General features: G+C 45.9%; 1 protein-coding gene across 1 annotated transcript; it reads left to right on the top strand.

The window, feature by feature from the left end:
- Positions 1 to 1,553: 1,553 nt before the first annotated feature.
- Positions 1,554 to 11,672, top strand: LOC110485123 (zinc finger protein 180-like). The gene is made up of 2 exons (XM_036939729.1): positions 1,554 to 1,794; positions 10,390 to 11,672. The coding sequence occupies exons 1-2, from the start codon at positions 1,554 to 1,556 to the stop codon at positions 11,433 to 11,435; spliced, it is 1,287 nt and encodes a 428-aa protein (XP_036795624.1). The 3' UTR covers positions 11,436 to 11,672.
- The last annotated feature ends 6,476 nt before the right edge of the window (positions 11,673 to 18,148 follow it).

Below are 18,148 nucleotides of genomic sequence, written 5' to 3'. Positions count from 1 at the left end.
ACCATTTTTGGGTACAATTATATTGACAATGTTGCCCTGCTTTTAGAATATCAGGATTCATCCTCAGATGTGCCAACCCAAATGCATGACATTGGGGACTGGGCCCCGATCCAACAACATGCCTATCGAGTGAACCCTGAAAAGAGAAGCTCCACAGTGAGGTGGAAAGTTACTACGGATATTGCAGGAGTGTTAAGGACAACTTGGTTGCTGATCGTCTCAAGGGTAGGCAGTCAAAAATGTTTGCGTTTAGTCAGTGAGTTGCCATGGATCACAATTTATTTTGACTGCATGTTTATCCGTTTTGGAGATGAGTTTTGTTTTGGTTCGTTCCAAGGGGACCAGAGTTCTAGAAGCTAGTGTGTTTTAGGAAGACGAGAGTTCTAGAAGCTAGTGAGTTTTAGGAAGACGACAGTTCTAGAAGCTAGTGAGTTTTAGGATTCTATAGAAAGAAAAATGAGAAAAGATACGATTGTATATTATTTAGAAATACGTGTTTTTCTTGTTTTTAATTGTTGACAGCCAGACAGCATGTTTATATTGGAGAAGGTGAAGCATTGTAGTTGATTATAATGTCAAATGGAAGTTGTTTTCTGGTGGTGAGCAAACTTGTCTTAAGGGGGAAGGTGTTACTGGCTTTGGTTTTTCCATTTATGTTTTGAGGTTGGACTTTAGCACGTATAGCTCGTTAGCACGTAGGACGCACAGATTGGTGTCACCTCGTTAGTCAGTAAGTGTTACACCTGTGCTGGCTTGTCCATCTCGTTAGTGGGAAGGTGTTTCACCTGAGCTGGTCCAGGTTCTATTTAAGAGTGTCTGGCCCAGTGCTCCAGTTGTCTTGGTAGATGTGGAGAGTCAACACCTTTAGTTGCTTTTCTTTTGTTTGCCGCTTGGGCAGATTTAGTGAGTCTCATGGTGGGTGTCTTCTAGGTTCCAGTTGTTATTACTAGTCAACTTTCAGTGCCCCTCCTAAAAAACAAAGTTACATTTTGGATTGGATATTGCATCTGATTTAATAGTTTTAATCAATGGCATTTCCTTAGGATGCTCATTATTCTTTCAGTTGTTCGTCTTCTATTTGTTATGTACTAAGTATTTCTGTTTTATTTTCATTTTTTTAAATTAGTTTTTTTCCCCCTATGAAGCCTTTATTTCGCATCCATGTCTGAAATGTGCTGTATAAATGAAGATTTGATTTCAGGTCTTGATAGATGTGGAGAGTCAACACCTTTAGTTGCGCCACCTTTTTGGTTTAAGATGTTTTTCATTTCAGGTTGAAGCTTCTTTCTGAAGAGAGCTTTTTTTTTTGAAGAAAAATGAACACAAACAAGCAAACCTGGTCGGTTCCGGGGATTGGTATAGCAAATACCGTAAGATTTTCATGGACTGAAAAGGAGATGGAACCTTGGGGCAGGGAAACTTTTGAAAGGACCATATTGATGGGATGCCTCAGGATAGAGGTGAAGGAAGTACTCTGCCTTCAAGGCAACCCAAATGAAAAGGGTTTTGATCTGACGTTTCACAAGCAAGAGAAACATGATGATGTATTGAAGATGGCAAAGGAAGCGGAAAGAAAAGGACCCCTGTGCCATTATGCGGTGACCAGCCTGGCAAAGAACAACTTCAGGGTGGTCACAGTAAACATGTACAATCCGCACGTGAAGGATGAAGAAGTGAGGGCCTTTCTGGGGAGATACATGGACAATGTCTCCTCAGCGAGGTACCTCAGGGACTCCCTGGGTTTCTGGAACGGGAGGAGAGGGTTCCAGGCATTACTCAGGGAGTCCCCGAAGAGTGTGGATGGCTACCTCCATCCTCCGGCGATGTTCTCCCTGGGGGCTGACAGGGGAACACTCTACTATGCACGTCAGCCCCCGTTCTGCAGGCGTTGTATGGCCTACGGCCATATCCTGGCCTCGTGCAGCGCCAAGAGGTGTCGTTTTTGTGGGTCAGAAGAGCACGAGGCCAAGGAGTGTGACGAGCCCAAGGCTTGCCACGGGTGTGGCTCAAGAGCACACCTGTGGCGTGATTGCCCGGCTCGTCACAGGTCATACGTGTCTGCAGCTGGGGGGGGAGCGGGGGATGGGGGGAGGAAAGAAAGGATGCGTGCGGATTGCATGGATGGCACAGGAGAAAAGACGGCACAGGAGAAAAGACGGCGCAGGAAGAAGATGGGAAGAAGAAAGAGGCGAGGAGAAGAAAAGAATGGAACAGAAGGAGAGAAGAAAAAGGGGACGGAAGAAGGTGGAGGAGCTGAGAAGAGGGAGAAGGGGACAGTGGTACGAGAAGGAGTGGAAGAGGGAAGGGGGACAGTGGTACGAGAAGGAGTGGAAGAGGGAAGGGGGACAGTGACGGAGAAGGAGGGAGGAGTGGATGTGGGAGGGGGGGAGATGGGGGGGAAGGAGTGGGGGGACAGCCTGCCAGACTTCCTCGAGGTCGAAATGAGGGATTTGGTGGAGGGGTTAGCGGGGATGGGAGGTTGTGTCTCCCCGCTACCTCCTTCACCAAAGAAGAAAGGGATAAAGAGGGGGAGCTTGGCAGGAAGTGAGAGGGAGGGGGGTGTGGAGGGGGAGGGGGCGGTTAAGAGAGTGGCGGGGGGGGGGGGGGGGGGGGGTAATTTGTCCTCCCGGTTTGCCTCAGCCCCTTGCATTTTAGTGGATGACTCCAGTGAGGGGTCGGTGGGTTGTTTGCTGGAGGGATCCCAACTCCTGTTTGGTGAGATGGGGTCCCCTACATGCAGCCCCGAGGCAAACAGGGAGGGGGGGATGGTGGGTGGGGAGGGAGGACCCAACACACTGCCTGGATCATGGGTTGGGATGGAGGACGGGGGGGCGTCAGGAGAGGAGAGGACGTCCCCGCCGGTGGAGATGGACCAGGGGAGCATCGGGTGAGTCTCCTGGTTTTTTTGGGGGTTTTGAGGTTTTTATTTGTTGTAAATAATTAAATGAATAGTTCTGTTTCTTTTTTAGTCTAAATGTTAGGGGGTTAAGGGATAATGTTAAAAGGAGGGCGGATGTGTGTAGATTTAAGAGGGAGTGGGATAAGGGGGAATCTTTTTTGGGGCATAGGAGGGGTGCACTCAACAGGAGTAGGGATTTTGTATGGGCATAGAGAGGTTAAAATAGAGAACACTTTTGTAATAATGCAGGGTAGAGTTTTGGGGATAGATGTTAAGTTTAAAGAAGCTAGATATAGGTTAATTGGGGTGTATGGGCCACAGGTGGCGGCAGACAGGAGGGAGATGGTGGACTGTCTGGCGCCCCTGTGTGTTACAAACAGGCACTTGGTGATAGGAGGACTTTAATATAGATTTAGGGGTAGGCGGTGATAGCAGTGCAGGTGCCATCTCTGGGCTAATGGCTTGCCATGGTCTGGTTGATGGTGGCCTGCACACTACTCCGGCAATGGTCGGTCCTACATGGCGCAACTCCAGGGGGGTTGCGCGGAGGCTCGACTACATTTTTGTATCCAGGTCTTTGGGTCAGTTGTCTGGGCGGCTGTTGCCTGTTTTCTTCACGGATCACGACGGGGTGTTCCTGCAGGTGGGGTCGCCAGTCTGCCTCTTCGGTAGGGGGTACTGGAAGTTAGATCGGGATATACTGGAGGAGCAGGCTTTCGTTGACGCATTTTTTTGTTTCTTTCGGAGGCTTGACGGCCTCCGGTCCATGTGCGAGGGGGTGTTAGAGTGATGGGATTTAGTCAAGGGGAGGATAAGGGCTTTTATAATAGGATATTGTAGAAGGAAAAAAAGGGAGGAAAGGAGGGAGGTGGATCGTATCCAAAGGTTAATTGAACTCGAGTACGAGGCAGGCAACCTCGGCGGGTCAATTGACTGGGAGAGATTCGCAGCCCTAAAGGCGCAGCTCAGGGTGCTGCAGGAGCAGAAGGCTCGAGCTTTCCTGGAGCGTGCGCATAGTGGCTTTCTAGAACATAATGAGACTTGTTCCGCTATGTTCTTTAAGTCGGTTAGGGCCAGACAGAGTAGGAAGGTAATGAAGGGAGTTAGGGAAGAAAATGGTAGTATAGTAAGTACACCAGAGGAAATGGTCAGGGTGACAACTGATCATTTCCAAGGTTTATTTAAGGAAAGGGAAATAGATGTAGAGCAGGGAAACGTGTTTTTAGAACACTTGTCCCGGCGGTTGCCAGAGGACATTAGAGACGTGATGGAGGCCCAGATCTCACTAGAAGAGGTTAAGAGCGCTCTTAGGAGGATGGGAAAAGGGAAGGTGCCTGGGATGGATGGGCTACCGGCTGAGTTTTACCTCAAGTTTTGGGGTATACTTGGACCAGTGGTTCTCGAAGTCTTGAAGGCCATCCTTGAGACGGGGGTCCCGGGGGGATCAATGGCTGTTGGTGTGCTGTCACTTCTTTATAAGAAGGGGGAAGCAACTGACCTTGTCAACTGGCGGCCATTGACCATGCTGTGCGTAGATTACAAGATTCTTGCAAAGGTTTTAGCAGACCGGTTGCGCACATCCCTTCCCTACGTCGTCCACGAGGATCAGACGTGCGGGGTAGAGGGCCGCTCTATAAGATGGAACCTACAGTTGATCAGGGATTCCATCGCTTGGGTTGAAGATAGAGGGCTGCCTTTAATGGTAGCAGCGCTAGATCAGGCGAAAGCTTTTGATCGCGTGAATAGATCTTTTCTATTCAGGGTGTTAGGTAGATTAGGATTTGGGGAGAAGTTTATAGGATGGATCCGTACTTTATATGTCGGAGCGGGGTGTCGAGTTAGTGTAAATAGTCACTTAGGTGACGTTTTTGACCTCTCGTCTGGGATCAGGCAGGGATGCCCACTCTCGGCTCTCCTCTTCGTTCTGTACATGGAGCCTCTGGGGGCTGCCATTAGGGCAGACACAGGGGTGGAAGGCTTGTTGATCCCTGGAAGCGGTGGGCTGCGTGTTAAGATGACGCAGTACGCCGACGACACTTCCTTGCTGTTGTGCAAGGACTCGTGCCTGACAAGGTCCCTTGCCATCTTTGGGGATTTCACCCGAGCCTCGGGAGCGGTTCTGAACCATGCAAAGTCTTCCGTCAAGTTTTTCGGAAGATGGCGCGGTAGAACGGATGTGCCTGGGGGGTTATCTCTCTGTGAAGGGGCCCTGAGGATTCTCGGGGTTCATTTTGAGACCTCCGGCTCAGCGACGCTAAACTGGAACATGCGTATCGCAGTGGTACAGAGAAAGCTAGCAATGTAGAAGGCTAGGTATTTGTCTTTTATGGGCAAAGTCCTGGTCCTAAAGGTGGATGTGTTGCCGTCTCTTTTGTACGTGGCATACATCTATCCATTGCCGGCTTGTCTGAGGAGGCCTCTAGTGAGGCTTGTGTTTCAGTTTATGTGGAGTGGCAGGTGCGAGTGGGTCGCCAGGGCACGCATGATCTGTCCCATCGGGGAGGGAGGTTTGGGGGGTACCACATTTCCCCCTCAAGCTGGACGCCATTTTTGTTTCTTTCTTGTTGACGGAGCTTGCTCGTCCGGTTATACACCCGTCCGGTTACCTCCTGCGGGTGTTCTTCTCGTATAAGGCGAGAAGCGTAATGGTGTGGTCTAACGCGGGTCCTCGGGCGGAACAGCTGCCGTGGCATTTTGGCCATGCGGCCAAGTGGCTGCGTGCGCACCCCGAGGTTGAAGTTGCCCGAGTAGGTTTAGACCACAGGCACCTGTACGAGGAGGTCAGGCAGGCAGGGAGTCCTGCGCCTGTAGCGGGCATCTCGTCAGTGGTCTGGGAGGGAGTGCAGGCGCGGGGCCTGGACAATAGGCTCAAGGACCTGATTTGGTTGGGCCTCCATAAGTGCTTGCCGGTACGTGCCATCTTGTACCGGTATAGTTTGGTGCAATCCCCCTCCTGTCCAAGATCCTCTTGTGGCAGGGAGGAGACTGTGCGCCATGCCTTTTGGGACTGTGCCTTTGCCGGACTAGTCTGGGCTAGGGCACGAGTAATGCTAGGTGTGGTTAGGAGTGATTTTGTTTTGACATGGGCTAGGCTAGAGAGAGGCGTAGGGAGAGCAAAGGGAACGGATAGGGACAGGTTTCTGCTGTGGCTTCTCATGAGTCTCTTTACAAAGGGACTGTGGGAAGCCAGGCAGAATTTAGTCAAGACAGGGAGAGATTGGGGGGTGGAAGGGATAGTGAGAAGGGTGGAAGGTGATTTGAGGGGGAAGATGAAGAGGGAGGAGAGGAAGTGGGGGAAGCATGCGGCACGGGAGAGGTGGAAAGGGGGTTTAGGGCTGGGAGTGTTAGAGTGAGTTTGGTAAGGGGATAGATTAGGGAAGGGGAGATAGGGAAAGGGTTAGGTATTGGTTAGGTATGACGGGGAGGGACGATGCTCCCCTGAGGTTTGTTTTTGTTTGATGTTTTTGTAAATAGAATTAATTAAGAATGAATGAGAAATGATTTTGTAATAGTATGAATGGTATTGATTGTAATAAATTATTTTAACCACCTTTTTGGTTTGCTTCCTGTCTTTAAGTTTGGTGTGTTTTTCTTTTGTTTTCCTCTTCTTGGGCAGATTTAGTGGGTCTCATGGTGGGTGTATTTTAGGTACCAGTTGTTGTTACTAGTCAACTTTCATTGGATACCCCTATAGTGTCTTTCAGAGCCCATCCAAACAAAAGAAGCTTATATTTTGGGTTGGATATTTTTAACATTTCAATCAATGGTATTTCCTTAGGATGCTCATTAGTCTTTAAGTTATTGTTTTTTTTATCCTCTTATGTTTGTGTACTAAATATTTCTGTTTATTTTAATAGTTTTTTCCTGTGAAGCCATTGTGTTGCATCCATGTCTGAAATGTGCTGTATAAATAAAGCTTGATTTGATTTGAACATATTGCAAAACAAATTATCCCAATGACTGACCAATCAACAGACTCTTGGTCCATCTTAATATGAAAAACAGTATAAATCCCACTTTTCCAGCCCGCTGAAGGAGTGGTGGAGTGGTCAACACAACCCCCGGCTCTACCAGGGGCTTGAGGTGGTCTCCCACAGCTCTGCTTCTGTCATGTTCCAATTCTTGACTGCCCCTGCAACACAGAAACACATTTAGTCATATTATCTAGAACACTCAAAGTAATGGATATGGAGAATCTATGGCCTCAGTTAAACCTGGCACCTAAATGTGACTTCTGTCATCCGATCACTCCAAGCTGCATTAGGTTCAGATCGACCAGGATGGGTCTTTGACATAGTCTGGAAGTAGCCAGGCCACTGAATATGCAAAATGCAATGTCAAAAGATGAGTGGGGAAAAGTACAATTTACACAAGTGACCTTCATAAATCAAATGTTTTGTCACATTCATATGTTATTGCGGGTGTGGCGAAATGCTTGTGTTCCTAGCTCCAACAGTGCAGTAATATCTAACTAAATGCTTGTGTTCCTAGCTCCAACAGTGCAGTAATATCTAACTAAATGCTTGTGTTCCTAGCTCCAACAGTGCAGTAATATCTAACTAAATGCTTGTGTTCCTAGCTCCAACAGTGCAGTAATATCTAACTAAATGCTTGTGTTCCTAGCTCCAACAGTGCAGTAATATCTAACTAAATGCTTGTGTTCCTAGCTCCAACAGTGCAGTGATATTTAACAATTTCACAACAAATACCTAGTAATGGAATAAGAATATATAAATATATTGAGGAGCGATGTCAGAGTGGCATACAGTAGAATAGAATACAATATACATATGAGATGAGTAATGCATAGACATAGGATAGAAACCGATTATGTTCGTTATATACATCTACATGATGTATTGTTACACCATGTAGGAGCAGTATAGACCTAGTCTGTTCATTATATACATCTACATGATGTATTGTTACACCATGTAGGAGCAGTATAGACTTAGTCTGTTAATGATATACATCTGCATGATGTATTGTTACACCAACAAATAAAGGGAAATTATATTGTTTTATACTGATACAATTGCTCAGAGAAAGAGATTTAGTTTAACATGTAATTCTAAAAAGGTAGGGGTCTGAATTATTGCCACCCATGTTTTCAATACTCTAGCACCCTCCCCTTGTGAGGATAACGACACTGAAATGTTTTATGAGATTAGAGAACACATTGGGTGGGATCTTAGACCATTCCTCCATACAGAATCTCTCCAGGTCCTTGATTTATTTTGTCTGCGCTTATGGACTGCCCTGTTCAATTCAAACCACAGGTTTTCAATGGAGTTGAAGTCCGAAGACTGAGATGGCCGTTGAAAATGTTGATTTTGTGCCCAATTAACCGTTTCTTCGTGGGTGTTGATGTGTCTTGCTGGAAGATCCACTTCTGGCCAAGTTTCAGCCTCCTAGCAGAGAGGTAACCAGGTTTTGGGCTAAAATATCCTGGTAGTGGGTAAAGTAAAGTTTATTTATTTTATACAGTCATTTTTGCTCATCTTTATCAAGGGTATCAATAACTAGGTGCTTACTTTGATATCTAGTCATTTGACTGAATCAGAAATACACATGTGGAGTAGATGTAAGAGTCGGTTTTAAATTCTCGTAAAAAATGTTGTTGCTCTTTGTGCGTGTTGATATATTATTATTTTTTAATGGAGAGAAAAAAACGTTTCCCTAAACTGCTTTATAATATTATAATTAATTGAAGATAAAAAAAATACGTTTTCCCTCCAGACAGCAGATGGCGATATGTGTCTTTCAGGCGATGTTTCTACTGAGATGTATAATCTAGTGGACGGAACGCTTCTTCAACAACTGCAGCCACCTCGGTAGCTCGCTGGACAACAAAGTCGGAACATTCAAGTTCTTTAGACAATTTCGTGGTTTATTTGCCACTATGATTGTGGAAACAACTAGCTACCCCATTTAGTTGTAAGTCAACTTGCTGGCTGGTTAAGTTAGCACTAGTCTAGTCGCTAATGCTAACTAGCTAACATCTCCGACCATGAGTTCACTAAGCTACTCTCCTGCTGAAGAAAAGGAGGTCTGCTGGACGGAGGAAGAAGCTCTCGTGAAAGAGGAGGAGGAAGAAGAGGCTATTACAATACAAAAACAGGTAGAGGTTGAGGCTGTTACCGTGAAAGAAGAAGAGAAAGACGCCTTCAGAGTGAAAGAGGAGGAGGATGTTATTGTGAAAGAAGGGGAGGAAGATTCGGTTTTTGGAGTGGAGGATGAAGTGAAAGAAGATGAAGTTTTTGGGATGAAGGATGAAGAGGGGGAGATTACTGTCACAGAGGAGGACGAAGAAGAGAGGACTGGAGATCTGATTAACACCAGTAAATACAGTGAGTACTATTTTATAAAACAGGGACATTGATCTGATTAACACCAGTAAATATAGTTTTTATTTATCCTTTATTTTACCAGATAAGTTGACTGAGAACATGTTCTCATTTGCAGCAGCGACCTGGGGAATAGTTGCAGGGGAGAGATGAGCCAATTGTAAACTGGGGATTATTAGGTGACTGTGATGGTTTGAGGGCCAGATTGGGAATTTAGCCAGGACACTGGGGTTAACACCCCTACTCTTACAATAAGTGCCATGGGATCTTTAGAGACCTCAGAGAGTCAGGACACCCATTTAACGTCCCATCCAAAAGACAGCACCCTACAGAGGGCAGTGACCCCAATTACTGCCCTGGGGCATTGGGATATTTTTTTAGACCAGAGGAAAGAGTGCTAATGTGCAATTTTTAAAAGGGCGTTCTACACTTAGATATGTTTTTGTACTGTCGGAATTGTTCATGACGTCCTCCAGTGATTTAAAAAAACTTTTCCTGTTGAAAAGTGATACATTAAAGTATAAACACACTAAAAATAAACAAATAAATGTTTTGAGCAAAATAGTGTTTTTTTTTAGACAACTGCAAACTAGAAGGAGTGAGTGATGTCACAGTAAGGCATTCAAGGAGTTGGCTTGATGGGAAGTCGTGATGTCATCCAATAGGCGACTGATCTTCATGTGAATATTCATTATTCTTTATAAAATCCTTCATGTTCTGTCAATTTGGTTGTAGATCTAGAAATCAATTTTCAAGTCTTGCCATAGACCTACTGTAGGACCCATAACAATAACATAGACCCCCTGTAGGACCCATAACTTCACATAACAATAACATAGACCTTCAGAAAGGGGCCTATATTGGAGACCAAAAGTCGTCTGGCACACTGCTTTGAATTTCAACAACTTTAAAAACGTATTTCTAGCCTACAATCATTGATGTTACTACTATGTGAAAACAAGACAAAATATAACTTTTGTTGCATACTTGACTGTCTTAAGACAAATGTCAAATAATTTTAACATTCATTACAGATGTCATTGTTTGTACAACATCATGGCTACGCTGTTGGCATCACCTTTTACAGTGGATTTCTGCTGTTGTGGGCCTTTAACCATCTGTCTTTCTTTGTTGTTCACACAGGAGAGAGAATTGACTACTGTGGATCCTCTGGTGAGGCTCAACAACATCATGATGCTGACAGGGCAGAGAAGAGTCTCTCCACATCAGAACACCTCAAAAAACACCTGCGGAGATCCACAAGGAAGAGATCTCACTGCTGTTCTGATTGTGGGAAATGTTTAAAATCTTCATCAGAACTTAAAATACACCTGAGAAATCACACGGGAGAGAAACCTTTCTGCTGCTCTTACTGTGGGAAGAGTTTTACTCTGTCAACCCGCCTGATATCACACCAGAGAACACACACAAGAGAGAAACCTTATAGCTGTGATCAATGTGGGAAGAGTTTTACTCTGGTAATCAGCCTGATATCACACCAGAGAACACACACAGGAGAGAAATCTTATAGCTGTTACCAATGTGGGAAGAGTTTTGTTTCATCTGGTGGCCTGACAGCACACCAGAGAACACACACAGGAGAGAAGTCTTATAGCTGTGCTCAATGTGGGAAGACCTTTGCTTCATGTAGAGTTCTGACTGTACACCAGAGAACACACACAGGAGAGAAACCTTATAGTTGTGCTCAATGTGGGAAGAGTTTTACTATGTCTAGCAGTCGGACTAGACACCAAAGAACACACACAGGAGAGAGACCTCATGGCTGTATTCAATGTGGGAAGAGTTTTACTACATCCTGCTATCTAACTATACACCAGAGAACACACACAGGAGAGAAACCTCATAGCTGTGATCAATGTGGGAAGAGTTTTACTCAGTCAAGTAACCTGGTATCACACCAGAAAACACACACAGGAGAGAAACCTCATAGCTGTGATCAATGTGGGAAGAGTTTCACTACATGGAATTATCTGAAGATACACCATAGAATACACACAGGAGAGAAACCTTTCAGCTGTGTTCAATGTGGGAAGAGTTTTGTTTCATCTAGCCATCTGACTGCACACCAGAGAACACACACAGGAGATAAATCTTATAGCTGTGATCAATGTGGGAAGAGATACTCTTGTAAAAGATCTCTGATTAAACATCAGAAAATTCACACATGAAGGAGTTGTTTCATGACATCAATGAAATAATGTCACAATATAGAATGTTTAACATTGTAGTAGGAGTATTGTAATGGTGTCATAATGTACAACCCTATTCTATTGATTTCAGTTTGTTATGGATATGAGCTTCATCTGTAGAAACATCTTTGTACTTTGCTCTGTTCATCTTACCCTCAATCCTGACTAGTCTCCAGTCTCTGCCACTCAAAAACATCCCCACAGCATGATGCTGCCACCACCGTGCTTCACCGTAGGGATGGTGCCTGGTTTTATCCAGACGTGATGCTTTGAATTCAGGCCAAAGAGTTAAATCTTGGTTTCATTAGACCAAGGAATCTTGTTTCTCATGGTCTCAGAGTCCTCTAGGTGCCTTTTGGCAAACTCCAAGCGTGCTGTCATATGCCTCTATCCTAAAGGCCTGATTGGCGGAGTGTTGTATAGATGGTTGTCCTTCTGGAAGGTTCTCACATCGCCATAAAGAAACTCTGGAGCTCTGTCAGAGTGACCAGCGGGTTCTTGGTCACCTCCCTGACCAAGGCCCATTTTTTGGTACCCTTCCCCAGATCTGTGCCTCTACAGAATCCTGTCTCGGAGCTCTACGGACAATTCCTTCAACCTCGTGGCTTGGTTTTTGCTCTGACATGCACTGTCAACTGTGGGACCTTATATAGACAGGTGTGTGCCCAAATCATGTCCAATCAATTTAATTTACCGCAGGTGGACTCCAATCAAGTTGTAGGAACATCTCAAGGATGATCAATGGAAATAAGATGCACCTGAGCTCAATTTCGAGTCTCATAGCAAAGGGTCTGAATACTTATGTAAATAAGGTATTTCTGTGTTTCGCTTTGCCATTATGGGGTATTGTGTGTAGATTAATGAGGAACACACTATTATTTAATACATTTTAGAATAAGGGTGTAATGTAAAAAAATGTGGGAAAAAGTCAAGGGGTCTGAATACTTTCTAAATGCTCTGAATATGCTGTTGGTTTACTGTTATAATAAGTTGTATGACTACACCAATACTGTTCCACGATTCACAGACCTAGAAAATACATGGCCAACCTTGCTGCTAGAGATCTAGCTACTGGGTGTGCAGGTTTCTGTTCCAGCCCTGCACTAACATCTGCCATTGTGCTGATTATTTGGATTAGACACTATTCAACTATTCAATCTTGTCTTGTTTTGGAGTCAGATGGATGCCTAAACCCACTGCCCATTTCCACATGTGTTCTTTATGATAGGAAATAAAGGGCTGATTCACAGAACGAACTATAGTGGCCTTTTTGAGTCATTGAACATTCCCTGTTTGTCTATTTTATTGGGTTGTTACTCTAATTTAGTCTGATGATATTGCACAATCATTATTTAATTCTGCTACGTTTAAAAAATATTTTATTAATTTAAACTTTAAAGACAGTTAAGAACCAGTTCTTTACAATGGTGGCCTACCGGGGAACAATGCCTTGTTCAGGGGCAGAACGACAGATTTTTACCTTGTCAGCTCGGGATTCGAGCCACCAACCTTTTGGTTTCTGGCCCAATGCTCTAACCACTAGGCGACCTGCTGGCCCATAGACATGTCCAATGCAGACATGATGGATTAGTATTGACCTCATAGACGTGTCCAATGCAGACATGATGGATTAGTATTGACCTCATAGGCGTGTCCAATGCAGACATGATGGATTAGTATTGACCTCATAGACGTGTCCAATGCAGACATGATGGATTAGTATTGACCTCATAGACGTGTCCAATGCAGACATGATGGATTAGTATTGACCTCATAGACGTGTCCAATGCAGACAAGATGGATTAGTATTGACCTCATAGACGTGTCCAATGCAGACATGATGGATTAGTATTGACCTCATAGACGTGTCCAATGCAGACATGATGGATTAGTATTGACCTCATAGACGTATCCAATGCAGACATGATGAGATTAGTTTTGGCTTCATAGACGTGTCCAATGCACTTGTTCATGTGGTTTGTAATTTCGATACTGAAACAGGATTTGCTAATCCTCCCACATTGTTTCCATGTTGCTGAGTTGTTTTCTCCATTTAAAATGATACTGTTAGAAATAGGTAAAGCGCTCACACATCTGAGAACTTGTGTGTGCTAATCATTAGTTAATAACTTGAAAGAAAACAAAAGGCTGATTGATACTGATCAGTGTGTGGGTTTTCTTTTTCATCAGACAATTAACGAGGCTCATAATGAGGCTGACCATGTTGAAGGAGAGCAGTTAAGACTCATAATGAGGCTGACCATGTTGAAGGAGACCAGATTAGACTCATAATGAGGCTAACCATGTTGAAGCAGACCAGATTAGACTCATAATGAGGCTGGCCATGTTGAAGGAGAGCAGATTAGACTCATAATGAGGCTGCCCATGTTGAAGGAGACCAGATTGGACTCATGTTGAGCCTCACCATGTTGAAGGAGAGCAGATTAGACTCATGTTGAGGCTCATCATGTTGAAGGAGAGCAGATTAGACTCATAATGAGGCTCACCATGTTGAAGGATACCAGAATAGACTCATGATCAGTGGTGGAGAAAGTACCAAATTGTCATGCTTGAGTAAAAGTATAGATACCTTAACAGAAAGTTACCCAGTAAAATACCACTTGAGTAAAAGTCTACAAGTATTTGGTTTTAAATATACTTAAGTATCAAAAGTAAAAGTATGAATAATTTCAAATTCCTTATATTAACCAAACCAGACGGAACCATTTTATTTTTTTTATTTACGGATAGCCAGGGGCACACTCCTACACTCAGACATATTTACAAACAAAGCATTTGTGTTTAGTGAGTCCGTCAGATTAGAGGCAGTAGGGACGACCAGGGATGTTCTCTTGATAAGTGCTGAATTGGACCATTTTTTTGTCCTGCTAAGCATTCAAAATGTAACTAGTACTTTTGGGTGTCAACGAAAATGTATTAAAAAGTACATTATTTTCATTTAGAAATGTAGTGAAGTAAAAGTAAAAGTTGTCAAAAATAAATAATAAATACAGATACTACTTCAATAGTACTTGAAAGTACTTTTACTCAAGTACTTTACACCACTGGTACTGTGTTACAGCTGCCCTCTCCTCCTCAATGTTGTGAACTAGAGCAGGTACTGTGTTACAGCTGCTCTGTCCTCCTCAATGTCATGAACTAGACCAGGTAACACTAAACCATATTTAGATGTATTAATGTCATGTATTGTCATGTTGTGTCTTGTTTCTGTCCTTTCCTTTCACCCTGTCTCCCTCTGCTGGTCGTACTAGGTTACCGTTTCTGTCCCTCTTTCCCCCAGCTGTTCCTTGTCTTCTCTGACTACCTCATTCACCCCTTTTCCCACCTGTTCCCTTTTTCCCTCTGATTAGGTCCCTATATCTCTCTCTGTTTCTGCTCCTGTCTTTGTCGGATTCTTGTTTGTGTGTCTCATGCCTGAACCAGACTATCATCGTGTTTGCTGCAACCTTGTCCTGTCCTGTCGGAATCTACCTGTCCATCTGAGCCCACGTGTGTTCATCATTAAAGAAACTCTGTTTGTTAATTCGCTTTTGGGTCCTCATTCACGCACCTGACAGAAGAATCCGACCAAGAATGGACCCAGCGACTTCGGATCCTCTCCACTCAGCCGTCGAGATCCAGGGAGCGATGCTAGGCAGACACGAGCAGGAATTGTCTGCTGCTCGACATGCCGTTGAGACCCTGGCCACCCAAGTCTCCAACCTCACAGAACAGGTTCACCATCTCCGCCTCGATCCACCGGCCACTTCCAGGGCTTTCGAATCTCCGGAGCCCAGAATCAATAACCCGCCGTGTTACTCTGGGGAGCCCACTGAATGCCGCTCGTTCCTCACCCAGTGTGATATTGTGTTTTCTCTCCAGCCCAGCACTGCTCGTGTCGCCTACGTCATATCTCTCCTTACTGGACGGGCTCGTGAGTGGGGCACGGCAATCTGGGAGGCAAGGGCTGAGTGTACTAACCAGTATCAGGACTTTAAGGAGGAGATGATACGGGTTTTTGATCGATCTGTTTTTGGGGAGGAGGCTTCCAGGGCCCTGTCTTCCCTATGTCAAGGCAATCGATCCATAACAGACTACTCTATTGAGTTTCGCACTCTTGCTGCCTCCAGTGGCTGGAACGAGCCGGCTTTGCTCGCTCGTCTTCTGGAGGGTCTCCGCGCAGAGGTAAAGGATGAGATTCTCTCCCGGGAGGTTCCTTCCAGCGTGGATTCCTTGATTGAACTCGCTATTCGCATTGAGCGACGGGTTGATCTTCGTCACCGAGCTCGTGGAAAGGAGCTCGCGTTCTCCGTTGCCCCCCTCTCCGCATCACTACCATCTTCCTCTGCCGGCTCGGGAGCTGAGCCTATGCAGCTGGGAGGTATCCGCATCTCGACTAAGGAGAGGGAACGGAGAATCACCAACCGCCTCTGTCTCTATTGCGGTTCTGCTGGTCATTTTGTCACTTCATGTCCAGTAAAAGCCAGAGCTCATCAGTAAGCGGAGGGCTACTGGTGAGCGCTACTACTCCTGTCTCTCCTTCAAGATCCTGCACTACCTTGTCGGTCCATCTACGCTGGACCGGTTCGTCAGCTTCCTGCAGTGCCTTAATAGACTCTGGGGCGGAGGGCTGTTTTATGGACGAGACCTGGGCTCGGGAACATGACATTCCTCTCAGACAGTTAAGGGAGTCCACGGCCTTGTTCGCCCTGGATGGTAGTCCTCTCCCCAGGATTCAGCGTGAGACGCTACCTTTAACCCTCACTGTTTCTGGTAATCATAGCGAAACCATTTATTTTTTAATTTTTCGTTCACCTTTTACACCTGTTGTTTTGGGCCATCCCTGGCTAGTTTGTCATAATCCTTCCATTAATTGGTCTAGTAATTCTATCCTCTCCTGGAACGTCTCTTGTCATGTGAAATGTTTAATGTCTGCTATCCCTCCTGTTTCCTCTGTCTCTTCTTCACAGGAGGAGCCTGGTGATTTGACAGGGGTGCCGGAGGAATATCACGATCTGCGCACGGTGTTCAGTCGGTCCAGGGCCACCTCTCTTCCTCCACACCGGTCGTATGATTGTAGTATTGATCTCCTTCCGGGAACCACTCCCCCCCGGGGTAGACTATACTCTCTGTCGGCTCCCGAACGTAAGGCTCTCAAGGATTATTTGTCTGTAGCTCTTGACGCCGGTACCATAGTCCCCTCCTCCTCTCCCGCCGGAGCGGGGGTTTTTTTTGTCAAGAAGAAGGACGGGTCTCTGCGCCCCTGCATAGATTATCGAGGGCTGAATGACATAACAGTGAAGAATCGTTATCCGCTTCCTCTTATGTCTTCAGCCTTCGAGATCCTGCAGGGAGCCAGGTTTTTCACTAAGTTGGACCTTCGTAACGCTTACCATCTCGTGCGCATCAGGGAGGGGGACGAGTGGAAGACGGCGTTTAACACTCCGTTAGGGCACTTTGAATACCGGGTTCTTCCTTTCGGCCTCGCTAACGCTCCAGCTGTCTTTCAGGCATTAGTCAATGATGTCCTGAGAGACATGCTGAACATCTTTGTTTTCGTTTACCTTTCACCGTCACTCCAGATTCATGTTCAGCACGTTCGACGTGTCCTCCAGCGCCTTTTAGAGAATTGTCTTTTTGTGAAGGCTGAGAAGTGCACTTTTCATGCCTCCTCCGTCACATTTCTCGGTTCTGTTATTTCCGCTGAAGGCATTAAGATGGATCCCGCTAAGGTCCAAGCTGTCATTGATTGGCCCGCCCCTAAGTCACGCGTCGAGCTGCAGCGCTTTCTCGGCTTCGCGAACTTCTATCGTCGTTTCATCCGTAATTTCGGTCAGGTGGCAGCTCCTCTCACAGCCCTTACTTCTGTCAAGACGTGCTTTAAGTGGTCCGTTTCCGCCCAGGGAGCTTTTGATCTCCTCAAGAATCGTTTTACATCCGCTCCTATCCTTGTTACACCTGACGTCTCTAGACAGTTCGTTGTCGAGGTTGACGCGTCAGAGGTGGGCGTGGGAGCCATTCTTTCTCAGCGCTCCCTCTCTGACGACAAGGTCCACCCATGCGCGTATTTTTCTCATCGCCTGTCGCCGTCGGAACGTAACTATGATGTGGGAAACCGCGAACTGCTCGCCATCCGGTTAGCCCTAGGCGAATGGCGACAGTGGTTGGAGGGGGCGACCGTTCCTTTTGTCGTTTGGACTGACCATAGGAACCTTGAGTACATCCGTTCTGCCAAACGACTTAATGCGCGTCAGGCGCGTTGGGCGCTGTTTTTCGCTCGTTTCGAGTTCGTGATTTCTTATCGTCCGGGCTCTAAGAACACCAAGCCTGATGCTTTATCTCGTCTCTTCAGTTCTTCAGTAGCCTCCACTGACCCCGAGGGGATTCTCCCTGAGGGGCGTGTTGTCGGGTTGACTGTCTGGGGAATTGAGAGGCAGGTAAAGCAAGCGCTCACTCACACTCCGTCGCCGCGCGCTTGTCCTAGGAACCTTCTTTTCGTTCCCGTTCCTACTCGTCTGGCCGTTCTTCAGTGGGCTCACTCTGCCAAGTTAGCCGGCCACCCTGGCGTTCGGGGTACGCTTGCTTCCATTCGCCAGCGTTTTTGGTGGCCCACCCGGGAGCATGACACGCGTCGTTTCGTGGCTGCTTGTTCGGTCTGCGCGCAGACTAAGTCCGGTAACTCCCCTCCTGCC

Source organism: Oncorhynchus mykiss, chromosome 13 (genome assembly GCF_013265735.2).
Source record: "Oncorhynchus mykiss isolate Arlee chromosome 13, USDA_OmykA_1.1, whole genome shotgun sequence".
NCBI classification, from domain to species: domain Eukaryota; kingdom Metazoa; phylum Chordata; class Actinopteri; order Salmoniformes; family Salmonidae; genus Oncorhynchus; species Oncorhynchus mykiss.
Note: the sequence above shows the minus strand (reverse complement) of the source record. Positions and strands in the feature narration are given on the sequence as shown.